This window comes from Dendropsophus ebraccatus, chromosome 14 (assembly GCF_027789765.1).
Source record: "Dendropsophus ebraccatus isolate aDenEbr1 chromosome 14, aDenEbr1.pat, whole genome shotgun sequence".
In the NCBI taxonomy this organism is placed as follows: domain Eukaryota; kingdom Metazoa; phylum Chordata; class Amphibia; order Anura; family Hylidae; genus Dendropsophus; species Dendropsophus ebraccatus.
The window spans coordinates 63,408,300-63,429,947 of record NC_091467.1 but is presented as its reverse complement, the minus strand read 5'-3'; the positions used below and the strand labels follow the sequence as shown (position 1 = coordinate 63,429,947).

Below are 21,648 nucleotides of genomic sequence, written 5' to 3'. Positions count from 1 at the left end.
AGTACTAATGGCTAAATAGACGCTAACATATAGTGGGTTAAAATATTGCAGCTGAGCACACAGTATCATAAATTTCAGGATTAGATACATTATCACACACGTATACCACAGTTAGATACACCAGTGAAGAAAAAAGTATAACATATTGGACTTTGATACAGCAGCTTAGCACATAGTATCATACATGACAAGGTTAGATACGCCAGCTGAGAAGACAGTATCTCATATAACAGATTTAGGGCCCTATTCCACTGGACGATTATCGTTCAGATTATCGTTAAATCGTTCGAATCTAAACGATAATCGTTCGGTTGAAATGCAGTTAACGATTAACAACCGAACGAGAAATCGTTGATCGCTTTATAAGACCTGGACCTATTTTTATTGTTGCTCATTCGCAAAATGTTCGCATTGAATAAGACATCGTTCAGTTATTCGCAATAGATACGAACGCAATAGCGAATAAATAGCGAAGAAAAACGATCGCAATTACGATCATAAGTAATGATTATCGTTCCATGGAAATGAGTGAACGTTTTCAGGTCTTTCGCAATAGCGGTCGTTCGAGATCGTTAATCGTTAACGATTATGCAAACGATAATTGTCCGGTGGAATAGGGCCCTTTGATACAACAGCGCAGCAGACAGTATAACACAATGGGATTAGATACATGGTTTAACATACAAACTGCTGTCCGTTTTGGGAGTAAATCGTGAGCCCCCTCTGCTCGCCTATCCATCAAGCAAGCCAGGCAAACTATTGATAAATTCCCGTGTGGTATTGTTCGCTGTCTACTGAGCTTTGTATCTAAGCCAGTCATAAGAGATACCATCAGCTGAGCCTGTGTATTTAAGTTAATCATGTATGATACAGTCTCAGATACAGCATCATGTAAACCCCCTTTAAACCCATTTGTGTCTTTAAAAATGTGCCCGGTGCCTTGGTTAGGCTAAAAAATTATCTTTTAATCTGCAGCAGCTGAGTCAATGTGGCGTGGCCTAGAGTGTCTGTGCCCTGGGCCTGCAATGCCTCATCCTTAACAGTGTGCATGTGCCTTAACAATCCGGAGCAGCACATGTGCACTGTTAGATGAATAGGAGAAATCCTGCAAGGGACTTTCCTAATGATGAGGAGGGCGGGGAGGGAGAAAGGAGAGGCGTTGCCGGCCTAGGGCACAGACACTTTAGGTCACACATTAAAGTGGTTATCCAGCAAAAATCTTTATCAACTGGTGTCAGAAAGTTATATAGATTTGTAATTCACTTCTATTAAAAAATCTCAAGTCTTCTCATACTTAACAGCTGCTGTATGTCCTGCAGGAAGTGTTTTATTTTCAGTCTGACACCGTGCTCTCTGAAATCTCTGGCAGAGACAGGAACTCTTTCTCGGTTTTCTATGAATCCCCATAGAAAACGTCTCCTGCTCTGGACAGTTCCTGTCTCGGCCAGAGATGTCAGCAGAAAGCACGGTGTCAGACTGGAAATAAAAGAACATTTCCTGCAGGACATACAGCAGCTGATAAGTATGGGAAGACTTAAGATTTTTTTAATAGAAGTAAATTACAAAATCTACAAAACTTTCTGACACCAGTTGATTTGAAAAAAAGATTTTCGCTGGAGTACCCCTTTAACTCGGCTGTTGCAGATTAAATTATTTTTTTTTTTACCCAAACCAAGGCACGGGCGCATTTTGAAAGACACGGCCTGGAAGCAGTGGCGGATTAAATGTACCCTGGGCTGTCCACCCAACCTGCCCCCCCCCCCCCCCAGTCAATCTGCCCACATTATGATCCACTACTGCCCCCCCACGCTGTCCCCAAAAAACACTGCCTGCCTCCCCTCCCTGCTGACCCCAATAAACATAATGTTTGGTCCCTTGCTGCTACCCCCAGTAAGCATTGCCCACCCCACTTCCGCTGCCCCTAATAAACATATTGCCAACTCACCCTGATGGTCACAGCAGCACAGAGGATGTCAGGAGAGGAGGGGGCTGATCTTATAGGGGAGGTCACAGCAGCACAGAGGATGTCAGGAGAGGAGGGTGCTGATCTCATAGGGGAGGTCACAGCAGCACAGAGGATGTCAGGAGAGGAGGGTGCTGATCTTATAGGGCGGACATCCCACTACGAATTTGTCAGCAGCCTGCCCCATTAACCCCCCCGCCGCTGGAGCCTATACTTTACCTGGTCCCCGCTCCGGCTTGCTTCGGAGGTTCCCGGCACGTACCGCTCAGCCAATCAGTGCGCTGCCTCGCCGAAGATGCTGAGAGCCCTGAAGCAAGCCGGAGTGGTGAGCAGGTTATGTATACACTCCGGCGGCAGGGGGTTAACGGGGCCGGCTGCTGACAAACTTGCAGCGGGATGTGCATCCTGCTGCGAGTTTGTCTGCCCATAGAGTGTACAGGGCAGGGATCTCTGCAAATTCGCAGCGGGAAATACAGTGTGTTTGTACCCTAAAGAATAATCTAAGACTCCACACACAGCATAATGCCCTCAACTAGAGATGAGCGAACCTGGAGCAAGCTGGAATCCATCCGAACCCGATCGATCGGTATTTGATTAGCGGGGGCTGCTGAACTTGGATAAAGCTCTAAGGTTGTCTGGAAAACATGGATACAGCCAATGACTATATCCATGATTTCCACATAGCCTTAGGGCTTTATCCAAGTTCAGCAGCCACCGCTAATCAAATGCCGAAAGTTCGGGTTCGGATCAACTCAAGCATGCTCCAGGTTCACTCATCTCTACCCTCAACCCTTTATCCTATATCAACTGCCATAATAAATACATAGTTATCTTATAACATTATTCCTGATAAATATTACCACTGATTCCATATTGCATCAATACTGCTCCTGAACAAAACAGAGTGATATTACCAATGATACCACAACATAATACTGCCACACCATGACCACTATCACTACAGACTAGAGATGAGCGAACCTGGAGCATGCTTAAATCGATCCGAACGCGAACTTTCGGCATTTGATTATCGGTGGCTTCTGAAATTGGATAAAGCCCTGAGGATATGTGGAAATCATGGATATAGTCATTGGCTGTATCCGTGTTTTCCAGACAACCTTAGAGCTTTATCCAAGTTCAGCAGCCCCAGCTAATCAAATGCCGAACGTTCAGGTTCAGATGGACTCGAACCCGAACCCGGTTCGCTCATCTCTACTACAGACCCTATAAGAGAGTGCAGTTACATCCAGTGTCTCACAGGGGGCATCTTGACTGACTAGTCATTCATTTTTTCTTTTTTTTCTCCATCCAGTCAGGGCCATCTTAGAGTATTCTTCTGACCATCTCATGAAACATTTTAAGCTTCTTGTTCCAGCACATGTAGTAGTTAGGTCCCATGTGCCCCTATATAGTAGTTAGTTAGGCCCCCTGTGCCCCCCATATATATGCTCTGTGCAGCCAATAGCTTCTGTCAATCAGGGTCATTAGACATGCTTATAGTTAAAGTGGTCAGTGCAGTAGCTGCCCTGGCACTGGTGCCCCCTTTTGATTGATAGGGTTATAGAGTACATTTTCTATACAGTGGTACCTTGGTTTAAGAGTAACTTGGTTTAAGAGCGTTTTAGTTTAAGAGCTCACAGTTTTTCAAAATTGTGACATGGTTTAAGAGCATTGCTTTGGTTTAAGAGCTCCCTGTACTGGGTGGGAGCGGGAGTGGGGGAGGGGCATGGTCTGCATAGCGGGGTCTACAGCTCTGTACTCTGACCCAGGAAGTCTCCCTCACCTTCCAAATCATAGCAGATCCACTTCAGGCTGGGGCTTGCATCAGGGGACAGGACTGTGGAGGTAATCTCTCCATAGCTGTAACCCCTCTCTCCCCGGACAGACAATGCTGCTATACTGTGACCACATCTGCCCTGCTCATTTCTTCCTGCTCCCTGCAGTCTCTTGTCAGCCCTTGTGTTTCCCATCCTCTCCATTACTGTACAGTAACTTATAATATGACATTCTACTGTTTCTGATGTTTGTTTCATAATTTTAACATGTTATTCAGAATAATAAATCATTATTTTTCGGGTGCGGAACCAATTGTCTGCATTTCTATCATTTCTTATGGGAAAATTTGCTTTGGTTTAAGAGTGGATTTGGATTACAAGCACGGTGTCGGAACAAATTATGCTCGTAATCCAAGGCACCACTGTATTTGTATTTCATGCCTATTTGTGCCCAACTTTAGATTGTGAAATTCTTAACAACTGGCGATCCAGGCGGGATGTTGGAGCACCAGTGGGTATAACATTCACAACTGCCCACGGAGCAAGTCTTTACTTGGGATATAAAATCAAAAATCCTAAGTAGCTTGTAAATTATTTGGAATACTATCAGGTGATATTAGGGTCCATTTACACAGAAAGATTATCTGCCAAAGATTTGAAGCCAAAGCCGGGAATGGATTTGAAAAGAGAAGAAATCTTATGCTTTCCTTTATTACCTGACCTCTGTTTATGGTCTGTTTCTGGTTTTGGCTTCAAATCTTTCGCAGATAATCTTTCTGTGTAAATGGACCCTTAGTCCCCAATCTGTGCCAGCCAAAGAGATGATGATTCATAGATTTAATCTGTTTCGGGAGTTCCACATTCCGGTCTGTAACACATCTTCAGTGCATGGACTGTAATCCCGGAATGTGTGAATACCCCCTAAAGCTGAACATAGCCTCCCCCCTCTTAGATGAGTGTGCACTAACTCTGCTTGGTGAGAGAACGCTCCTCTTACAACGGCCATCAGGAAAGAGTCATTAGACCCCATTGACGTTAGATGGTGGCTATTCCCACTGAATTCACCAGCTGACACGACTAATGCTTATATCCAGCCTTAAAGAAGCACTACAGGGTAATTTTTTTTTTTTTTGCCCATATCATGCACACTCCCCATCACTGGCTCTACAGCGCCATCTGTTTCACCCCAGCACAGCGGCATCCACGAGCTTCATTGCTATAAATGGGTTATGTGATCATCTGCCTGACTCACAGAAAATGACAGAGGAAGTGGTCTGTGCTGGGTCAGCTGACTTCCTGTAAACACAAGATGACATCACTACCTATCCAATGCCTCCCGCCTGTTCAAAATAAATGTATATATGTAGCGAATTAATATGGCAGCCGCACATTAGCTTACAGAACTGTAATCCCTTGCGCCTTTCAGCTGCAACGCCCCTAGATATAAGGTGATTGGCTTCCTGGAGGCGGCCAGTCGGCTGTGTATATTGGAGAGAAGGTGGCGGCAAGCAGTTAGAGCAGGAAGAGAAATAGAGAGAGACAGAGCATAGGAGGGTGGATTGTGGGGGGTTTATGTGGGAGCCGTGAACCCATTGTCCAGTATACCAAGTAACTGGGTGACTGGTGTTCATTATACCAAGGTGCTGGATGGGCATTATAGGAAGTCACTGGATGCTGGGTGTGCATTGTAGGAAGTCACAGGGACCGCAGTGTCCATCTTAATACCTCACTAAGTACTTATTTATGAATGTCCACTGCTGTCCTGGGAGAACATTGCTATTACGCCACTGATCCACCAACGTCCACCACTGTCTATGTTCATGACCAATTGAATAATTGACATATTCCGATTTTATCACTGTCACAGCAACAGCTATTGAAAAAAAATTGCTACTCTGTAATAGTCCCTCTATCGGAGCTAAGAGTTTGCCTGTTTTAATGAGAAAAATTTGTATGCGATTTGCGAAACGAACGAGTGATTCGCTCATCTCTAAATATATATATATATATATATATATATATATATATATATATATAATAAAAAAAATTACACACATGCATACACACCAAAACTACATGTAAATTGAGCACAAGCCACCTATGAGACTTACCTTGCAGGACTGCAGAAGCTTCTATTTTATTTCCTTAGAGTGATGAGACTCTGCTGCCTAAAAGCAAAGCCAGGGGTATCATGGGAAATCTAGGCTGCATTAGGAAATCATTTCAGTGTGGAAATACCAATTAATATGGTTGAAAATACATCTGCCACATCAGCCCAAACAGTTTCTACAGAACAAGAAGGAACAAGCATTATACTCCATCTCTTATTTAATGTTAGATTTCTCCAATGCAACATAATTATTTATTTTGTGTGTTTTTGGTAGAGGTTTTTTTTGTTGTTTCTTTTTAAAACCATTTATGATTCTTTTAAAAAAAAAAAAAAAAAGAAAAAAAGGGAAAAAAAAAAAAAGAAAATTCAACCGACACTCGCAATAACATAAAATTATAGCAGAATAGGATTCATTTTAAAAAAATTAAAAAAAAAAAAATCATCTTTAACTCCATTCTCTGCCAGAGGGGGCAAAAAAAAAAAAAAAAAAAAAATTAGGATAAAAATAAAGTGTGTCCAGATTTGACCCGTCACGGGACCACCTGGCGGAGAATCGGTTAACCTATTGCACTTTGTGAAGAAAATTTTTTTTTTTGTTTTTTTATTCAAAAATAATAAAAAATATATATATTTATATATAATTCATATTCTTTGCCTTGCCCCGCCTCTAGGAGAGTGGGAGTGGGGAAAGGTTCCATGACGGTCTCTTTCTCTCGACTCCTCAGTACACAGGCGAACCTCGGGGGTGGACCCTTACGGCGCCTCCTTTAGATTTGGGCAGCAGCGGAGATGGTTTTGTTCCAGTCTCGCCGGTTTCCACTGACCCGTTCCGGACAGAAAGACGACGTGTTTCAGTCCCCGGATGAGCTTGGTGTGACCGGCAGATTAACGGGATGCGATTTACAAGTGACTTTAGCATACAGACACAATGGAAAGATAGGAAACAAACACGGATCTTATTGCACTTGGTGCCGGAGCGAGAGAGAGAGAGAGAAAAAAAAAGTCACGAGTGGTCGTGCAGGTTGCGTCTCTGTCTGTGTGTGGTTTGCTCCCAGCCCTTTCTTGCTCTTGTTTTTGTTTTTTTCGTTGCCGTTTGCTAGAGTTTTAGGTGGCAGCAAGGTCAATCGACGTACATCGGGGAGCTGGGGGTGGCTGGCATCTGATCCAGGATCTTTATGACGTAAGTGGCGACGTCCACATATCGCTCTTCATACATCACAATGAAAGGATGTTTCTGGGGGGAGGGGGGGGGGGGAGATAAAAGAAAATGAAATAGCAAAACAAACTGACCTCACTGCTGCCCCTATGACAGCTGTATACACTTGAGGACACCATTTAGATAAACATGGGCCATGCCCATCTACCAGTTGGCATCAGCTTTACAGGCAGCAGATACCTGCCCCAGAATTCCCACTATGATCAATCACGCATCCCCCAGCAAATGCGATCAGTTACATAGGATTAGTCATAGCTAGCGCCACCTATGGCACGTTATATGCACTGCAATATCTAAAAAGATTAGTTATGGCTGTGCTGTACGTTTGGGGGATTTTTCTGCCTTAAAGTTACTCACCAGAAGCTCTCTGTACTTTGGCCTCTTAGACTCGTCCTTTGTAAGGCTGTAAAGTAAAAAAATAAATAAATAAATTTCAAGCCATGGCAATCTTTCAGAAAAAAAATAAAAATAAAATGTGGACCTAAAAAGGGGTTAATGACACTAGAAATTGATTTACAGCTTTTCACCAGAAGGTGGCAGCAACAGCTGTATTAAAAAAATAAATAAATGAAAATATGCAATGTACCAACTGGCCAGAAGGTGGCAGTGAAGTCACATGTAAAAAAAATATATATATATATCATCATCTATCTTTTGCAGCATAAAACCCTTTAATGGGACTAATTACTTGTAGGAAGCTTCTGTTATTTATTTTCTAAACCTATAGGGGAACCTGTCACTATGAAAATGGTACCTAAGCTATCAGTATGTTATAGATCAGGGGTAGGGAACTTTGGCTCTCCAGCTCCCATCATGCCTGGACAGCCAAAGCTTTAGCTGTCCAGGCATGACGGGAGTTGTAGTCTTGCAAAAGCCGGAAGGCCAAGGTTCCCTGCCCCTTATAGGGGCTGATCGATCAAGCCGATTCATATATTGCTAACACACCTCTGGTGCCGTAAAGACGCTTGTGCAGCGGTGTCAAAAGGACAGGAGCAGAATTCAGGAGCAGATGAGGAGCCATGTTTCTGACTTACCACAGGTTGACAAAGTTGATGAAACTGGGGGAGAACTCCCGCTCGTCGGAGTTGCTGAGCTGCGGGGGGTCACCCTTTACCACCTGCGTCAGTTGGTCAAACACGCTGTTCCACTTGGGGTACGGAAACCGCCCTGTCGCCAATTCATACTATAGGAGGGAGAAGGAGACAATTTATGACAGGACGGAATATTTTTGTGCAAAACTAGACTAATATTGCTTTAGTCTGCACAAGTAGCCCCTTGAAGAAGGGGCACATGCATTTTGGGGGATAGAGGGCCCACCATTAGAGAGTAGTCACCATCTGGCTCTAATACTAACAAATGTCCTGCTGTCTGGCCCCGCCCCTGAGGAGCTTTTATGTAGCAAAGACATACAGACCACCCCCTAGGAGCAGAGGTTTCTTATATTTGGACTTCGGGGGGGGGGGGGGGGGGGGGGGGAATCTTGAAGAGTGTACATGACTGGAAGCAATAATGGAAAGTTACTTAACCCCTTAATGACACAGTGGGGTGGACCAGGACAATTTTTTTTCCTCCTCGCCTTCTAAGAGCTCTAGCACTTTTATTTTTCCACATACAGGGCCATGTAAGTGCTTGTCTTTTTTCAGGAATAGGTATACTTTGTAATGTTGCCTTTCAATCTAGCATAACGTATGACGAAACCCCAAAAATGTTTATGGGATGAAATTGGCAAAGAGCAGCCGTAAATTTTAAGGATTCCCGTCGGCTTTTACGTAATGCAGTTTACTGTAAAACTCAAGTTATTCTTATTCCGAACAAAACAAAACGACCTGCACAATTTCATAGCTTTTTATGTTTTACTATTTTTATTTTTTTTTCTTTACTCGTAAAGTTTTTTTTGCAAATAATTATGATAAATTTTTCCTATTGTTACACTTATAACTGTTTTATTTTTTTCACCTAGAGGGCCGTATGAGGTGTAATTTTTGCACCACGATCTCTAGTTTTTATCAGTTTGTGTAGACTGGAGATGACTTTTTTTTTATTATACATAATGTTACAAAAAAAAATAAATAAATCAGGAATCCTGGTGTTTTCTTCCCCTTTTCATTGACGCCGTTCACCGTGCGGGAACAATATTGTTATATTTTACTACATCAGACAATGGCTCACACTACGATATATAATATATTACTGTAATTTATTTTTGTGTGTTTTATTTATACTTTTTTTTTTTTTTTTTAATTAACACTTTTTAATTTAATGTAAGTCCCCCTAGGGCACTATTACATGCAATTATATTATAACATAACAAAACGTAAAAACACAAGGGTTACTACCCACCAGAGTAATCCCAAGGCTCCACACATCGGAGCGCACGTCATATCCCTGTCTGGATGCACTGGGGTCTATCCTTTCCGGCTAAAAAGATAAGGGGGGAGAAAAAAAAAAAAAAGAAAGGATTTAACATTACAGTGTAGACAACATAGAAAAATACGCATTTAGATCTCCGCTTGCTGTATATATAATTTTTTTTTAATCCAAAACCCCTTTTCTGGCCTAAGCCTACTCACAGTTGAGGGTATGTAACATGTGCATTCACTCACAAACCTCAGCTGTTTTATTCCTGAAACAGCGCCACTCTTGCCCTCAGTTTGTTAGCAGTATTGCAGCTCGGTTCCACTGAAGTGAATAGAGCAAAGTTGTAATACCACACACAACCTGAGGACAGGGGTGGCGCTGTTTTTGAAAGAAGGTAACTTTTTTCTAATCCTGGATAAGTCCCTTTAATTTTATAAAGGACAAGATGCAACTGTAACAAACCCTCAGCTGTGAAGTATTAGATGAGGATGGATGCTATTTCATTATATGATATGTAGAACTGCAGAGGCCAGCATAGCGCCCGGCCATTAGATCCTTATTACACACACAACCTCCTAAAAAGGACAAGCTCTGTGAATGGAGTCCTGGGAAGTGACAGCCCCCTCCCCAAGTAGTAATGACATCATCGGATCCGCTCCTTGGCCGCGCTCCAGGTGAAGCTGCAGGATTCCTCCCGTGTTTCGTCTATTTATTTTTTGAGAGGAAGAAACATGCTGGAAGTATGTGTGAGGACACAGCTCAGCTATGCGCGCGGGGGCGGTGACACTCAACCGCAAACTGGGTCAAACTCCAGTTACTCAATTACAGCACAGACTGGGAGCGTGCTCTCCTCCTGTCACAGCCAGAGCTGCGCTCACAATTCTGCTACAGAAGAGGAGACCACAGACAGGGGCAAACATAGAGAAAGGTGCACGGTGTATCTAGATAGCAGAACTGTGCTCGCAGCTCTGGATGTGGATAGTCAGGTCACACAACGCAGTGGTTTATAGCAACAGACTATTATGAATTAGAAGCAATAGTGACTGGAGGGATCTCGGCCAAGACTGGACATTCGTCCTCCACAGAACCATCTGTATAGGATCAGCATGGGTGGAGGGGGACGGGCTGATACCAAACACTGATACCGCAACATGGTTTTACAGTCACTAAATTGGTATTCTGTTCTAACCGACTTATCGGCGGTGGGAAACGGCCAATAACGCAGGCCCCACATCTATAGACTGGGAAAGGCAGAGGGCCCCGGGCCCAGAGGGGAAAGGCAGAGGGTGCCAGACCCACACAGAGAGGGGAAAGGCAGAGGGCCCCGGGCCCAGAGGGGAAAGGCAGAGGGCCCAGAGGGGAAAGGCAGAGGGTGCCAGACCCACACAGAGAGGGGAAAGGCAGAGGGCCCCGGGCCCAGAGGGGAAAGGCAGAGGGCCCAGAGGGGAAGGCAGAGGGTGCCAGACCCACACAGAGAGGGGAAAGGCAGAGGGCCCCGGGCCCAGACTCGCAATGAGAGGGAAGGCTAATGGGAGAGAGAGGGTGAAAGGCCAAGGGCATCAAGGACACAGAGGAGGAATAGGTTGAGGGTGCACGCCTCACAGGGAGGGAGAAGAGGACAGAGGTTGCACACCTCACGTGGTGGGAGAGATGGCTGAGGGTGCCCGCCAGGGATACGTGCATACAGTAGTGGTGGGAGATGGTTGATGGAAGGCCCTCACAAGCAGTTGAATAATGCAGCCAGCCCAGCCCTCTCAGAGGGGCAGACCTTCTGGAGTCACCCATGGGGTAATTCTGTAGCTTCTTCATCTACTTATAAGGTTCCTCTGGAGTAGGGTAAGGGGTCATCTCCATGCGAGCTCAGCACTTGTAGGGACAACATTCCAAATCAGCAGGAATCCCCCCCCCTCCCCCTGCCGGTGACCTCAGCTCCTTCCACACTACAGCCTGCCATCCCGGAGCAGTGACTAAGCTCCTTCCCCATCACAGGCACGCCGATCTGTGTCGTCACCAGATTCCTCACTGGTTTCGGCAGAGAAAATACCTCGGCTTACTCACTCGGAAGCAGCGAGAGGAGGAGGAGGAGGAAAGCTGAATGATGTTATAATACCGTGGAGGAGCTATAAATAGAAGATGACATCACTTGGGCCGCTGCCCGTGTTACACGACTTCGTTCCCAGGCTTAGCTCATGTCTACACTTAAATAACCCAAGAGCATCTCCACTGCGGTAAACAGGAACCCCCCGGGGAACCCGCCTCCTGCAACGTCTGTATATACATGTTAAGTGACAGCTACATGTCTATAGTCACATCTACATTAATGTCACACAACTATAATAAAGTTACGATTTCTCTATTACAAAAAAAAAATAAAAAATTATATATTTTAGGTTGCAGTCTCGCACAATATCCAGCGAAGTCACAGCAACCAAAAAAGGTTTTGTGACACTCATTAGATTGCGACCTTAGTCACATGACAAAAGTTGTAGTGTAGCCCAAGTCCGAGCAGTTCACAACTTCCCATCGAGGGGTTAACGCTGCATCGGCTCCAGGCACCCGCTCCTATTTTTTACTGGGATAGGAAGTCCTGGCCTGGAAGCCGCTGCATTCCTCGGAGCTGACTTCATCCTGGGAATGACCCAACACGTTTCGAGTGACGTGGAGAAATGCCGGGGATCCGACGCCTGCATTTAAATGCCAAACTTGGCTCGGAAACTGAGAGATACCAGATGCTGGAGCATGACCGCATACGGGCGCAAAAATAAACACTGCGCCGCTGCTCTTAAAGGGGACACTAACATTTATCCACACAGGAAGCAGAAAAAAAAATGTTATCCGATCACCTCCAATACTTATTATAGGACAACTTTGTACAGATGGACACTGACCGCCATGTATGGCCTGCAGCCGGCATCTCTGGTCTTGGCGATGGAGTCCACGAGCTGTCCGCTAATTCCAAAGTCACAGAGTTTTATATTTCCATTTCTGTCCAGAAGAATATTTGAAGGTTTGATATCTGTAATACAGAGAGAAAAGGGCTCTTTGCTTACCAGGGCTGTGGAGTCGAGAGTGGGAAAAATAATGTACAGACTCCAGTTTTTAAAAAAAATTCTTTAAAAAAAATTTTGGATTGAGTTTTGATATGAAATTTATAAGTTTTGTTAATGAATATATATTATGAGCAACATTCTAATAAGGACACTGGCCCTATTAGATAAGGGTGGTAAGGGGAAAAGTTGTTGGTCACTATTTGGCCGTTTGTTTCTATTGTGTGTGTGTGTGTGGGGGGGGGATAATTGTATATGAGCAGCAGTGTAATATGAAGATTTCCTGTGTAATATAGAGGAGGAGAAGTCATTGTGTTTTTCTTCAGTGTGCTATGGCTATGCAGCTGTGTGTGCGCACTATGGCTGAAGGTGTGTGTGTGTGCGCGCGCACTATGGCTGAAGGTGTGTGTGTGTACGTACTATGGCTGAAGGTGTGTGTGTGTGTGTGTGTGTGCGCGCGCGCTATGGCTGCAGTAGTGTGTGTGTGTGCGCGCGCGCTATGGCTGCAGTAGTGTGTGTGTGTGTGTGCGTGAGCTATGGCTGCAGTAGTGTGTGTGTGTGCGTGTACACTATGGCTGCAGCAGGCTGTGTGTGTTTGTGTGTGTGTATACACTATGGCTGCAGCAGGCTGTGTGTGTGTGTGTACACTATGGCTGCAGCAGGCTGTGTGTGTGTGTGTGTGTGTGTGTGTGTGTGTGTGTGTGTGTGTGTACACACTATGGCTGCAGCAGGCTGTGTGTGTGTGTGTGTGTGTGTGTGTGTACACCATGGCTGCAGCAGGCTGTGTGTGTGTGTGTGTGTGTGTGTGTGTTCTATTGCTGTAGCAGGCTGTGTGTGTGTAAGAGAGGGGCAGAAGATAAAGGGGTATTCTGGGAAAGTCAAAAATCCAGGGGGGACCGGGGGTGCTAGAAGTCCTATTTACCCGCCCCCGGTCCCCCCTGGATTTTTGACTGTTTCCCAGAATACCCCTTTATCTTCTGCCCCTCTCTTACACACGTGCCCCTCTCTCTCTATCCCTATGTGTGAGCCCTCTCTCTCTCTCTATCCCTATGTGTGAGCCCTCTCTCTCTCTCTATCCCTATGTGTGAGCCCTCTCTCTCTCTCTATCCCTATGTGTGAGCCCTCTCTCTCTCTCTATCCCTATGTGTGAGCCCTCTCTCTCTCTATCCCTATGTGTGAGCCCTCTCTCTCTCTCTATCCCTATGTGTGAGCCCTCTCTCTCTCTCTATCCCTATGTGTGAGCCCTCTCTCTCTCTCTATCCCTATGTGTGAGCCCTCTCTCTCTCTCTATCCCTATGTGTGAGCCCTCTCTCTCTCTCTATCCCTATGTGTGACCCCTCTCTCTCTCTCTATCCCTATGTGTGACCTCTCTCTATCACAGGTATCTGGCATTGTTAGCAGTGTTTTTTAAGTATGGTGAATATTTAGTTAGAAACATAGAAGACTGTCAGCAGGAAAAGACCACCTGCTTCATCTAGTCTAGTTGTGAGTAGTTCAGGACATAGAGGCTGGAGACTGGCTGCATCCACTGCACACACAGGAGAAGCTGCTTTATAGCTTTGCTTATTCCCTCAGAAGTCGCCTCAGGATCATGTAGGACATTAGGGAGAAGCTGCTGAGCCAGTGTGATAACTCCCCTGGTATATGACCGGCCATTTATGAAGGAGCAGGAGTCGGAGTCGGTCCTGATAAAATTCAGGAGTCGGAGTTGGGAGTCAGAGCTGCGGCTTACCGACTCCACAGCCCTGTTGGTTAATACAGCAAAATAGCGAGTGCAGCTCTGGAGTATAATACAGGATGTAACTCAGGATCAGTAATGTATTGTATGTACACAGTGACCCCACCAGCAGAATAGTGAGTGCAGCTCTGGGGTATAATACAGGTTGTAAGTACTGTAGCAGGTCTCACCTCTGTGAATTATTTTCAAGTTTTCTTTTAAGTGGTTTAACGCCTTCACAGTCTGGAAGAGAAGGAGAATCTTACTCTAGATATAATATAATAGCTAACACTATATAACCATATATAATAGCAGATAATCGGGGGATCTCAGACACCAGAAATAGAGAAAATCTTCATACTTACAGCTAAAGTTATTTTTCCTAATATCTCCTCTGGAATAACGTCGTCTAATGAACTATATACATATTTGTAAAACTTGTCGAACGAGGTAGCCATGAGCTCCATGCAGATCCAGCAGTCTCCCTGCGAGAGACAAGACGTGAAGTAAAATAAATATGGAACAGAACTGGTTAAGGGCTCCCCCTGGTTGCTAGGGCCAACAGATGAAAGCTAGGTTCCACCTGGTTGCTAGGGGGCAAGACATGAAAGCTAGGTTCCACCTGGTTGCTAGGGGGCAAGACAGGAAAGCTAGGTTCCACCTGGTTGCTAGGGGGCAAGACAGGAAAGCTAGGTTCCACCTGGTTGCTAGGGGGCAAGACAGGAAAGCTAGGTTCCACCTGGTTGCTAGGGGGCAAGACAGGAAAGCTAGGTTCCACCTGGTTGCTAGGGGGCAAGACAGGAAAGCTAGGTTCCACCTGGTTGCTAGGGGGCAAGACAGGAAAGCTAGGTTCCACCTGGTTGCTAGGGGGCAAGACAGGAAAGCTAGCCACTAGGGTCACTAGGGCCAGCACATGAGAGCTAGGCTCCAACTGGCCTCTAGGGGCAACACATGAGAGCTGGGCTCCACCTGGTCGCTAGGAGCAACACATAAGATCTGGTCTTTCACTGTTTGCTAAGGATAACACATGCAAGGGTTGGGCACCCACTGGTTCCTGGGGGTCATAAATTAAAAATGAGCTTCCCCTGAACCTTAGGGGTGACTCATGAGAACTGGGTCTCACCTAGTCAGTAAGGGCAATGCATGAATGCTAGGGCCCAACTGGTAGTTAGGGGTAACATGGGGGGGGGGGATGGTCACCCACCAGTCAACTAGGGGCAACACATGAAAGCAGCCCCTAGGGGCAACAAAATGATGCCTTCAGACCATGCTGATAAATATGCCTCACCAACAAACTGCGTGAAATATTCCATTCAAAATAGAACAACCACCCCAGCTTGCTTTTATGGCATGACATTTGTCTCAGTCCCTCCCCTTCCAGTCACATGATGGTTGTTGGAGCCTCCCACAACATAAGACGGTTGTCACAGCCCCTCCCATGTTCTCACACCCACCTCTCTGAATAGTGCCCCATAAAACTGAACAATATACGGACAGTCGCTGCTCCTCATCACCACGTCCAGATCCATCAGAAGTTGTTTCTGCTCCTTTTCATCCACTGTTGATCGAATTCGCTATTAAAAAAAAAATATAAAATCATAACTTTTGTTGGGGCGTTTTGGTGTCACAGCAGGCCCAGAACCCATTAGGGGGACCCAATGTATCGCTCTTAGTTTTGTAAGCTTGTACCAGGACGCGGCTCCTTTACCTTGACCGCCATGATCTGTCCGCTCGGATTGTGAATCATTTTATTCACCGAGCCGTAGGCGCCTCTCCCGATCTCGCCCAGATCCTTCAGATCCTCGGCTGTGAAGTCCCAATGCTGCTCCGGCGAAAGCTTCAACTTTCCGGAAGATTCAATGCTGTGTGTTCGTAATCGCTCTCTGATCGGAGGAAAGAGGAGCGGCGTTTAGTCATCGAACCCGGGAAAACGGTCAGAGCATCAAGTTATGTAAGAGTTGCAGAAACAATCCTGCATATAACATCAAGCAAAGCGGCCAAAACTATAGGGAAGTGTCAGACGACTCTGGGGACTGCAGCGAGAAGGACCAATATTTTCTGTTCACAAAAACAAAAAAAAAAAAAAGTGCACATTGCTAAACACAGCATAGGCAGCCATTTTGTGTGCTGAATGCAGCTGCTTCACGTCACAGTGCCTTTGTGAATCTATAGGATGGGGGGAAATCCAGCCCATGCAAAATGGCCGCAGGCGGAGAGCACACCCCGTGGACTTGCCTGCCAATATAAACCACAAGACACTTACAGTCGGTTTTTTGTCGCCTGCTCATTGGAGCTGAACTGCTTCCCGCCCGCCAGGCGCACTTCCTGTTTTTGGTAGGTGGTCTCGAAGTTCCTCATAGCGTCTGTTTTCTGCATCCTTCGTAGGCAAAAGGAGACACAAGGGAAGAGGGTTACACAGGGGCCCCCGGGGGGAGGGATATCATGTAGGGAGAAGAAGCCAAAATCACTGTCCTCCAGGGGATTCACATGAGGTCACAAGGGAATAAAATGGGATAAAAAGATATTCCAAAAATACTTAATCATTTCTGTATAGAACAAAAACTGGATACTGTATAACTTCTAAGAGAAATGAGCAAAAAAAATAAAAAAAAAAGCCCACCCACTGACAAAATGGCTGCCTCCACAGTGCAAGGGGCGACCTGTGCACCATTACTATGTACTGTATCAGACAATCCAAACTGCAACAAAGACTAATTAACTAGTAGAATATGAGTTTATTATTTTTTCTTTATTGGTTTGTAGTATTAAACAAATATTTTAAAGGGGGGGAAAAAATTGTTATGATTAAAAGTTTTGTTAAAGGGAAACCATCAGCAGGTTAGAACCTTCTAACCAGCTGATATGTCCCTATAGCCCACGAGGTGCTGAGGATAAAGGTTAGTTTTTTTTACCTTGATCCTCGGTGCTGTTTTCAGGAACTTAGAACTATATCATATGTAAATTAGGCAGTTTGGTGCACTGGGGGCGGGAGTACCAACCTGGTGCACTGATCTACCGCGCTCATCACTGCTGATCACCACATAAAATATTAGGGTGTGTGCACACTATGGAATTCCCGCATATGACCCGTGGCGAATTCCGTCGTTCGTACCCGCCTGCAGCGGCGCGCATCTCCGTCCGTGCCATTATTTTATGCACGGGTGCAATCCGCCGAAAGAAGTGTCTATTGCACGGGCGGAAACACGTGCTGCCACGTGCGGGTACGAGGGACGGAATTCGCCGCGGGTCATACGCGGGAATTCCATAGTGTGCACACACCCTTAGGAGGGCGAGCGGGATCGGTGTCCTGACGCCACTGCATCAAGCCCTCAGCGTGCCATGCACTATAGCAGGGGTGGGGAACCTTTTCCATGTCGAGGGCCGGTCGGGCATTAATAAAATCATTCGAGGGCCGCATACCGTGTGCGGCAGTTAGTAGCGTGGGTTTGCAGCACCCAGGGCAAGGCAAAGTATTGTTCCCCTAGTTCCCCTGCTATTGTAGTTAACCCCCAGTGATGCCCTGCTATTGTAGTTAACCCCCCCCAGTGATGCCCCTTGTAGTCTAGTTAACCCCCAAGTCATGTCCCTGGTAGCCTAGTTAACCCCCCCAGTGATGCCTCTGGTAGGCCTAGTTAACCCCCATCAGTCATGTCCCAGGTGGCCAAGTTAACCCCCATCAGTCATGTCCCAGGTGGCCTAGTTAACCCCCATCAGGCATGTCCCTGGTGGCCTAGTTAACCCACATCAGGCATGTCCCTGGTGGCCTAGTTAACCCCCATCAGTCATGTCCCAGGTGGCCTAGTTAACCCCCATCAGGCATGTCCCTGGTGGCCTAGTTAACCCCCATCAGGCATGTCCCTGGTGGCCTAGTTAACCCCCATCAGGCATGTCCCTGGTGGCCTAGTTAACCCCCATCAGGCATGTCCCTGGTGGCCTAGTTAACGCCCATCAGGCATGTCCCTGGTGGCCTAGTTAACCCCCATCAGGCATGTCCCTGGTGGCCTAGTTAACCCCCATCAGGCATGTCCCTGGTGGCCTAGTTAACCCCCAAATAAAAAAAATAAACATTCCACTCACCTTACCTCCGCTCCCACGCTGCCCATGTCCTCTTCTGTCCCAGGTCCTCTGTGCCAGCCTTTCTCCTGCAGGCGGCGCGCGATGAAATGACGTCATCGCGCGCGGCCCGCAGGAGACTGAAGACACGCGCCGCTCTGCTGGGGAAGAAGCCGGCACAGACAGCATCCTCCTGTGTCCGGCAGCTGTCACAGACACCGGAGGATGCTGTGTGCGCCGGCTCCTTCCTCCTCCAGAGCGGCGCGCATCACCGGGGAGCTGCGGGCCGCGGGCCGCATCGGGAGGTCTCAGGGGCCGGATGCGGCCCGCGGGCCGGAGGTTCCCCACCCCTGCACTATAGGGACATTAGCAGGCTAGATGGTCCCACCCTGCTGATTTTTTCTTTAGGGTATATTCACACGGACGTGCTCGCAGCGAGATTCTCGCTGCGAGCCCGGCAGGTCCTGGCAGTTCCCATACACTACATACTTGCTGCGGTCTAAACGACCGCAGAGAGTATGTAATTATACCGCCCTTAACCCCTTCTGCTCCCGCCCGGCTCCCCCGCTGTAAGCATACATTACCTGTCCTCGCTGCACGGGTCCGGCGCCCTGCTCTCCTGTCCGGCCAATTAGTGTGTTGCCCAGCCGCAGCCACTGATTGGCCGGACGGGAGAGCAGGACGCCGGACCCGTGCAGCAAGGACAGGTAAAGTATGCTTACAGCGGGGGAGCCGGGCACGGGCGGAATATACCCTTAATGTTTAGAAGTTGAAATTTTACATTTTCAAAATCAACACAGAAAGTCAAAAAATGGCGCACCCACAATCATATACCTAATAGATCAATATTTTTATTAACAAAAAAATACAGCAATTTACACAACAAATGGACACACATTTAAAAACACCTAAAAACCCAATAAGAGTGAAGGATAACAGGGAAAGCGCATGAAAATATTTGTCGCACCCACCGCAGCCCCTACACAAAAAGATCCTTCCAGGCCCTGTACAACACATGACAAAATGACCCTCAGACACTAATGTCATATGTTGTACAGATCTTTTTGTGTAGGGGCTGCAGTGGGAGCGACAAATATTTTCATGCGCTTTCCCTGTTATGGTTCACCCTTATTGGGTTTTTAGGTGTTTTTAAATGTGTGTCCATTTGTTGTGTAAATTGCTGTATTTTTTGTTAATAAAAAAATTGATCTATTAGGTATATGATTGTGGGTGCGCCATTTTTTGTCTGTGTTGATTTTGAGTATGTTCTGCAATTGGGACATAGGCAGCATCCCATATGCAGATTATTAGCAGCTCCCACCTTTGTACAAGAGAAATTTTATATTTTAACATTTACATTTTCCTCCTCCCCCAATCTCTTCCCCCTCCTCCATGTGCTCGCTGCTCAAAAAAACTGCTCCGCAACCCCCCTGCCATGTATGGGGGAGCAGCACTAAAAGATGAATTTAATACAATTTTACCAGTCCCGCAATTTTTTAGGCAAAATTTATTGCACATTTTACCTGCCGATGTTTATATTTTATTCTACTTATTTAAACTAGTTTGTTTAACACACACTGTGATAAAGTGTGCCAAATTTTTTTTTTTTTTGCTTTTACACAGGTATAATAGAATTTGCCTTGATGTCCACATTATTACTATCATTTGGTGGTGTTATTTTTTGCCATTTTTGAGGGATAAAGTTACAGTGGTAAGAGTTATTTTGGGGTATATGTTGGTTTTTCTGCTTAAATTTTGTTCCATAGGCCCCATAGGCTGGGAATGGGGGTGGATACATGGATGAATGTGATACTTACAAGTGCGCAGGTTGAATTGTGGGGTTCAGCGTGAACTTTGCCGTGGATTTGAAAGCCGGATTTGCAAAATTTAACTTCAGTGCTTTGCGTTTACCTGAAGGGGGCGATAAAGGCAAGTTAAACAACAGACAACGTGTTTCCTAGCACCTCCGATAACCAATAAGTGGAGCACGTGATGGTGGTCCGAAATTTTACAAGCCAAAAAGGAATAAAACAAAAACAAAACCTGCAATTCAATTTTTATTTAAATAAAAAGGCAAAAATATAAACATAATATATAAAAAACGAGAAGGAAAACCTTAAAATTCGACCTTTTCCCATTGTTAATGGATTAGGCTTTAGGCCCCAGCCTGACATTGAGATCTCCCACTAAGCAGATGCAGAGATGAGAGAACAGAGAGGCAGGAGGCAGAAGTGGCAGCATATGGCGGTCGTCTACAGTCAGGCTCACATAATCCATTTCCTGGCAGTGACGGCCGCACCGGGGACCCTTCCCGGCTGTGATGGAGGCCGCAGACTTCTCGTTCCTGAACCGGTGACACATTTCCTAGGTGAGTCACCTCAGCAGGATTCCTATAAGGCTCGGCCCACCGCAGCTACATACATTATTGATCAGGAGCGGGCACAGCGGGGAGGGGGACGCAGCTGTCACAATGGGGTGATGGGCAGGAGGCACAAAGCTGGGAGCGTCAGGAGGAAACCACGGGTCACAGACAAGCCAGGAATTATACTCAATAAAACAATACACAGCAGCTTAAAATAAAAGGTGACGGGAGGAAAGAGTGGAGGGAGGACCTAAAGATGGAAGAAATAAGAATTCCTCTGGAGAGGATCAGGCACAGACGTCAGAGGACCACAAAGGGGTTACAGTTACTGGTGCAGACCACAGGGGGCAGTATAGGAGGGGGTTACAGTTACTGGTGGAGACCACAGGGGGCAGTATAGGAGGGGGTTACAGTTACTGGTGGAGACCACAGGGGGCAGTATAGGAGGGCTCACAGTTACTAGTGGAGACCACAGGGGGCAGTATTGGAGGGGTCACAGTTACTGGTGGAGACCACAGGGGGCAGTATTGGAGGGGTCACAGTTACTGGTGGAGACGACAGGGGGCAGTAATGGAGGGGGTTACAGTTACTGGTGGAGACCACTGGGGACAGTTTTGGAGGGCTCACAGTTACTGGTGGAGAGCATAGGGGGCAGCATGGGAGGGGGGGGGGGTCACAGTAACTGGTGGAGACCACAGGGGGCAGTATTTGAGGGGGTCACGATTACTGGTGGAGACCACAGGGGGCAGTATTTGAGGAAGGGGATCAGTGTTACTTATGGATGCCACAGGGGCAGTATTGGAGGGGGATCAGTGTTACTTATGGATGCCACAGGGGCAGTATTGGAGGGGGTCAGTATTGGAGGGGTCACAGTTACTGGTGGAGACCAGAGGGGGGGCAGTATTGGAGTGGGCTAGTGATCACAGTATATATATATATATATATATATATATATATATATATATATATATATATATATATATATATATATATTATGTATGTGTGTGTATTTCATTCTACCCAATATTAACTGTGATCACTAGCCCT

General features: G+C 46.2%; 1 protein-coding gene across 3 annotated transcripts in view; it reads right to left on the bottom strand.

Moving 5' to 3' along the window:
• Positions 1 to 6,059: 6,059 nt before the first annotated feature.
• MAP2K4 (mitogen-activated protein kinase kinase 4) overlaps positions 6,060 to 21,648 on the bottom strand; it is a 28,311-nt gene continuing 12,722 nt past the window's right edge. For all 3 annotated transcript variants that reach the window (XM_069953016.1, XM_069953014.1, XM_069953015.1), the window contains 11 exons: positions 20,057 to 20,150; positions 16,450 to 16,563; positions 15,895 to 16,069; positions 15,641 to 15,760; positions 14,552 to 14,671; positions 14,378 to 14,429; positions 12,311 to 12,438; positions 9,405 to 9,482; positions 8,099 to 8,247; positions 7,422 to 7,467; positions 6,060 to 7,082 (listed from right to left, as the gene is read on the bottom strand). In XM_069953016.1, coding sequence (XP_069809117.1) covers positions 6,969 to 7,082; positions 7,422 to 7,467; positions 8,099 to 8,247; positions 9,405 to 9,482; positions 12,311 to 12,438; positions 14,378 to 14,429; positions 14,552 to 14,671; positions 15,641 to 15,760; positions 15,895 to 16,069; positions 16,450 to 16,562 — 1,095 coding nt within the window. In that variant the 5' untranslated portion in view covers position 16,563; positions 20,057 to 20,150 and the 3' untranslated portion in view covers positions 6,060 to 6,968. The remainder of the gene's footprint in view (positions 7,083 to 7,421; positions 7,468 to 8,098; positions 8,248 to 9,404; positions 9,483 to 12,310; positions 12,439 to 14,377; positions 14,430 to 14,551; positions 14,672 to 15,640; positions 15,761 to 15,894; positions 16,070 to 16,449; positions 16,564 to 20,056; positions 20,151 to 21,648) is intronic.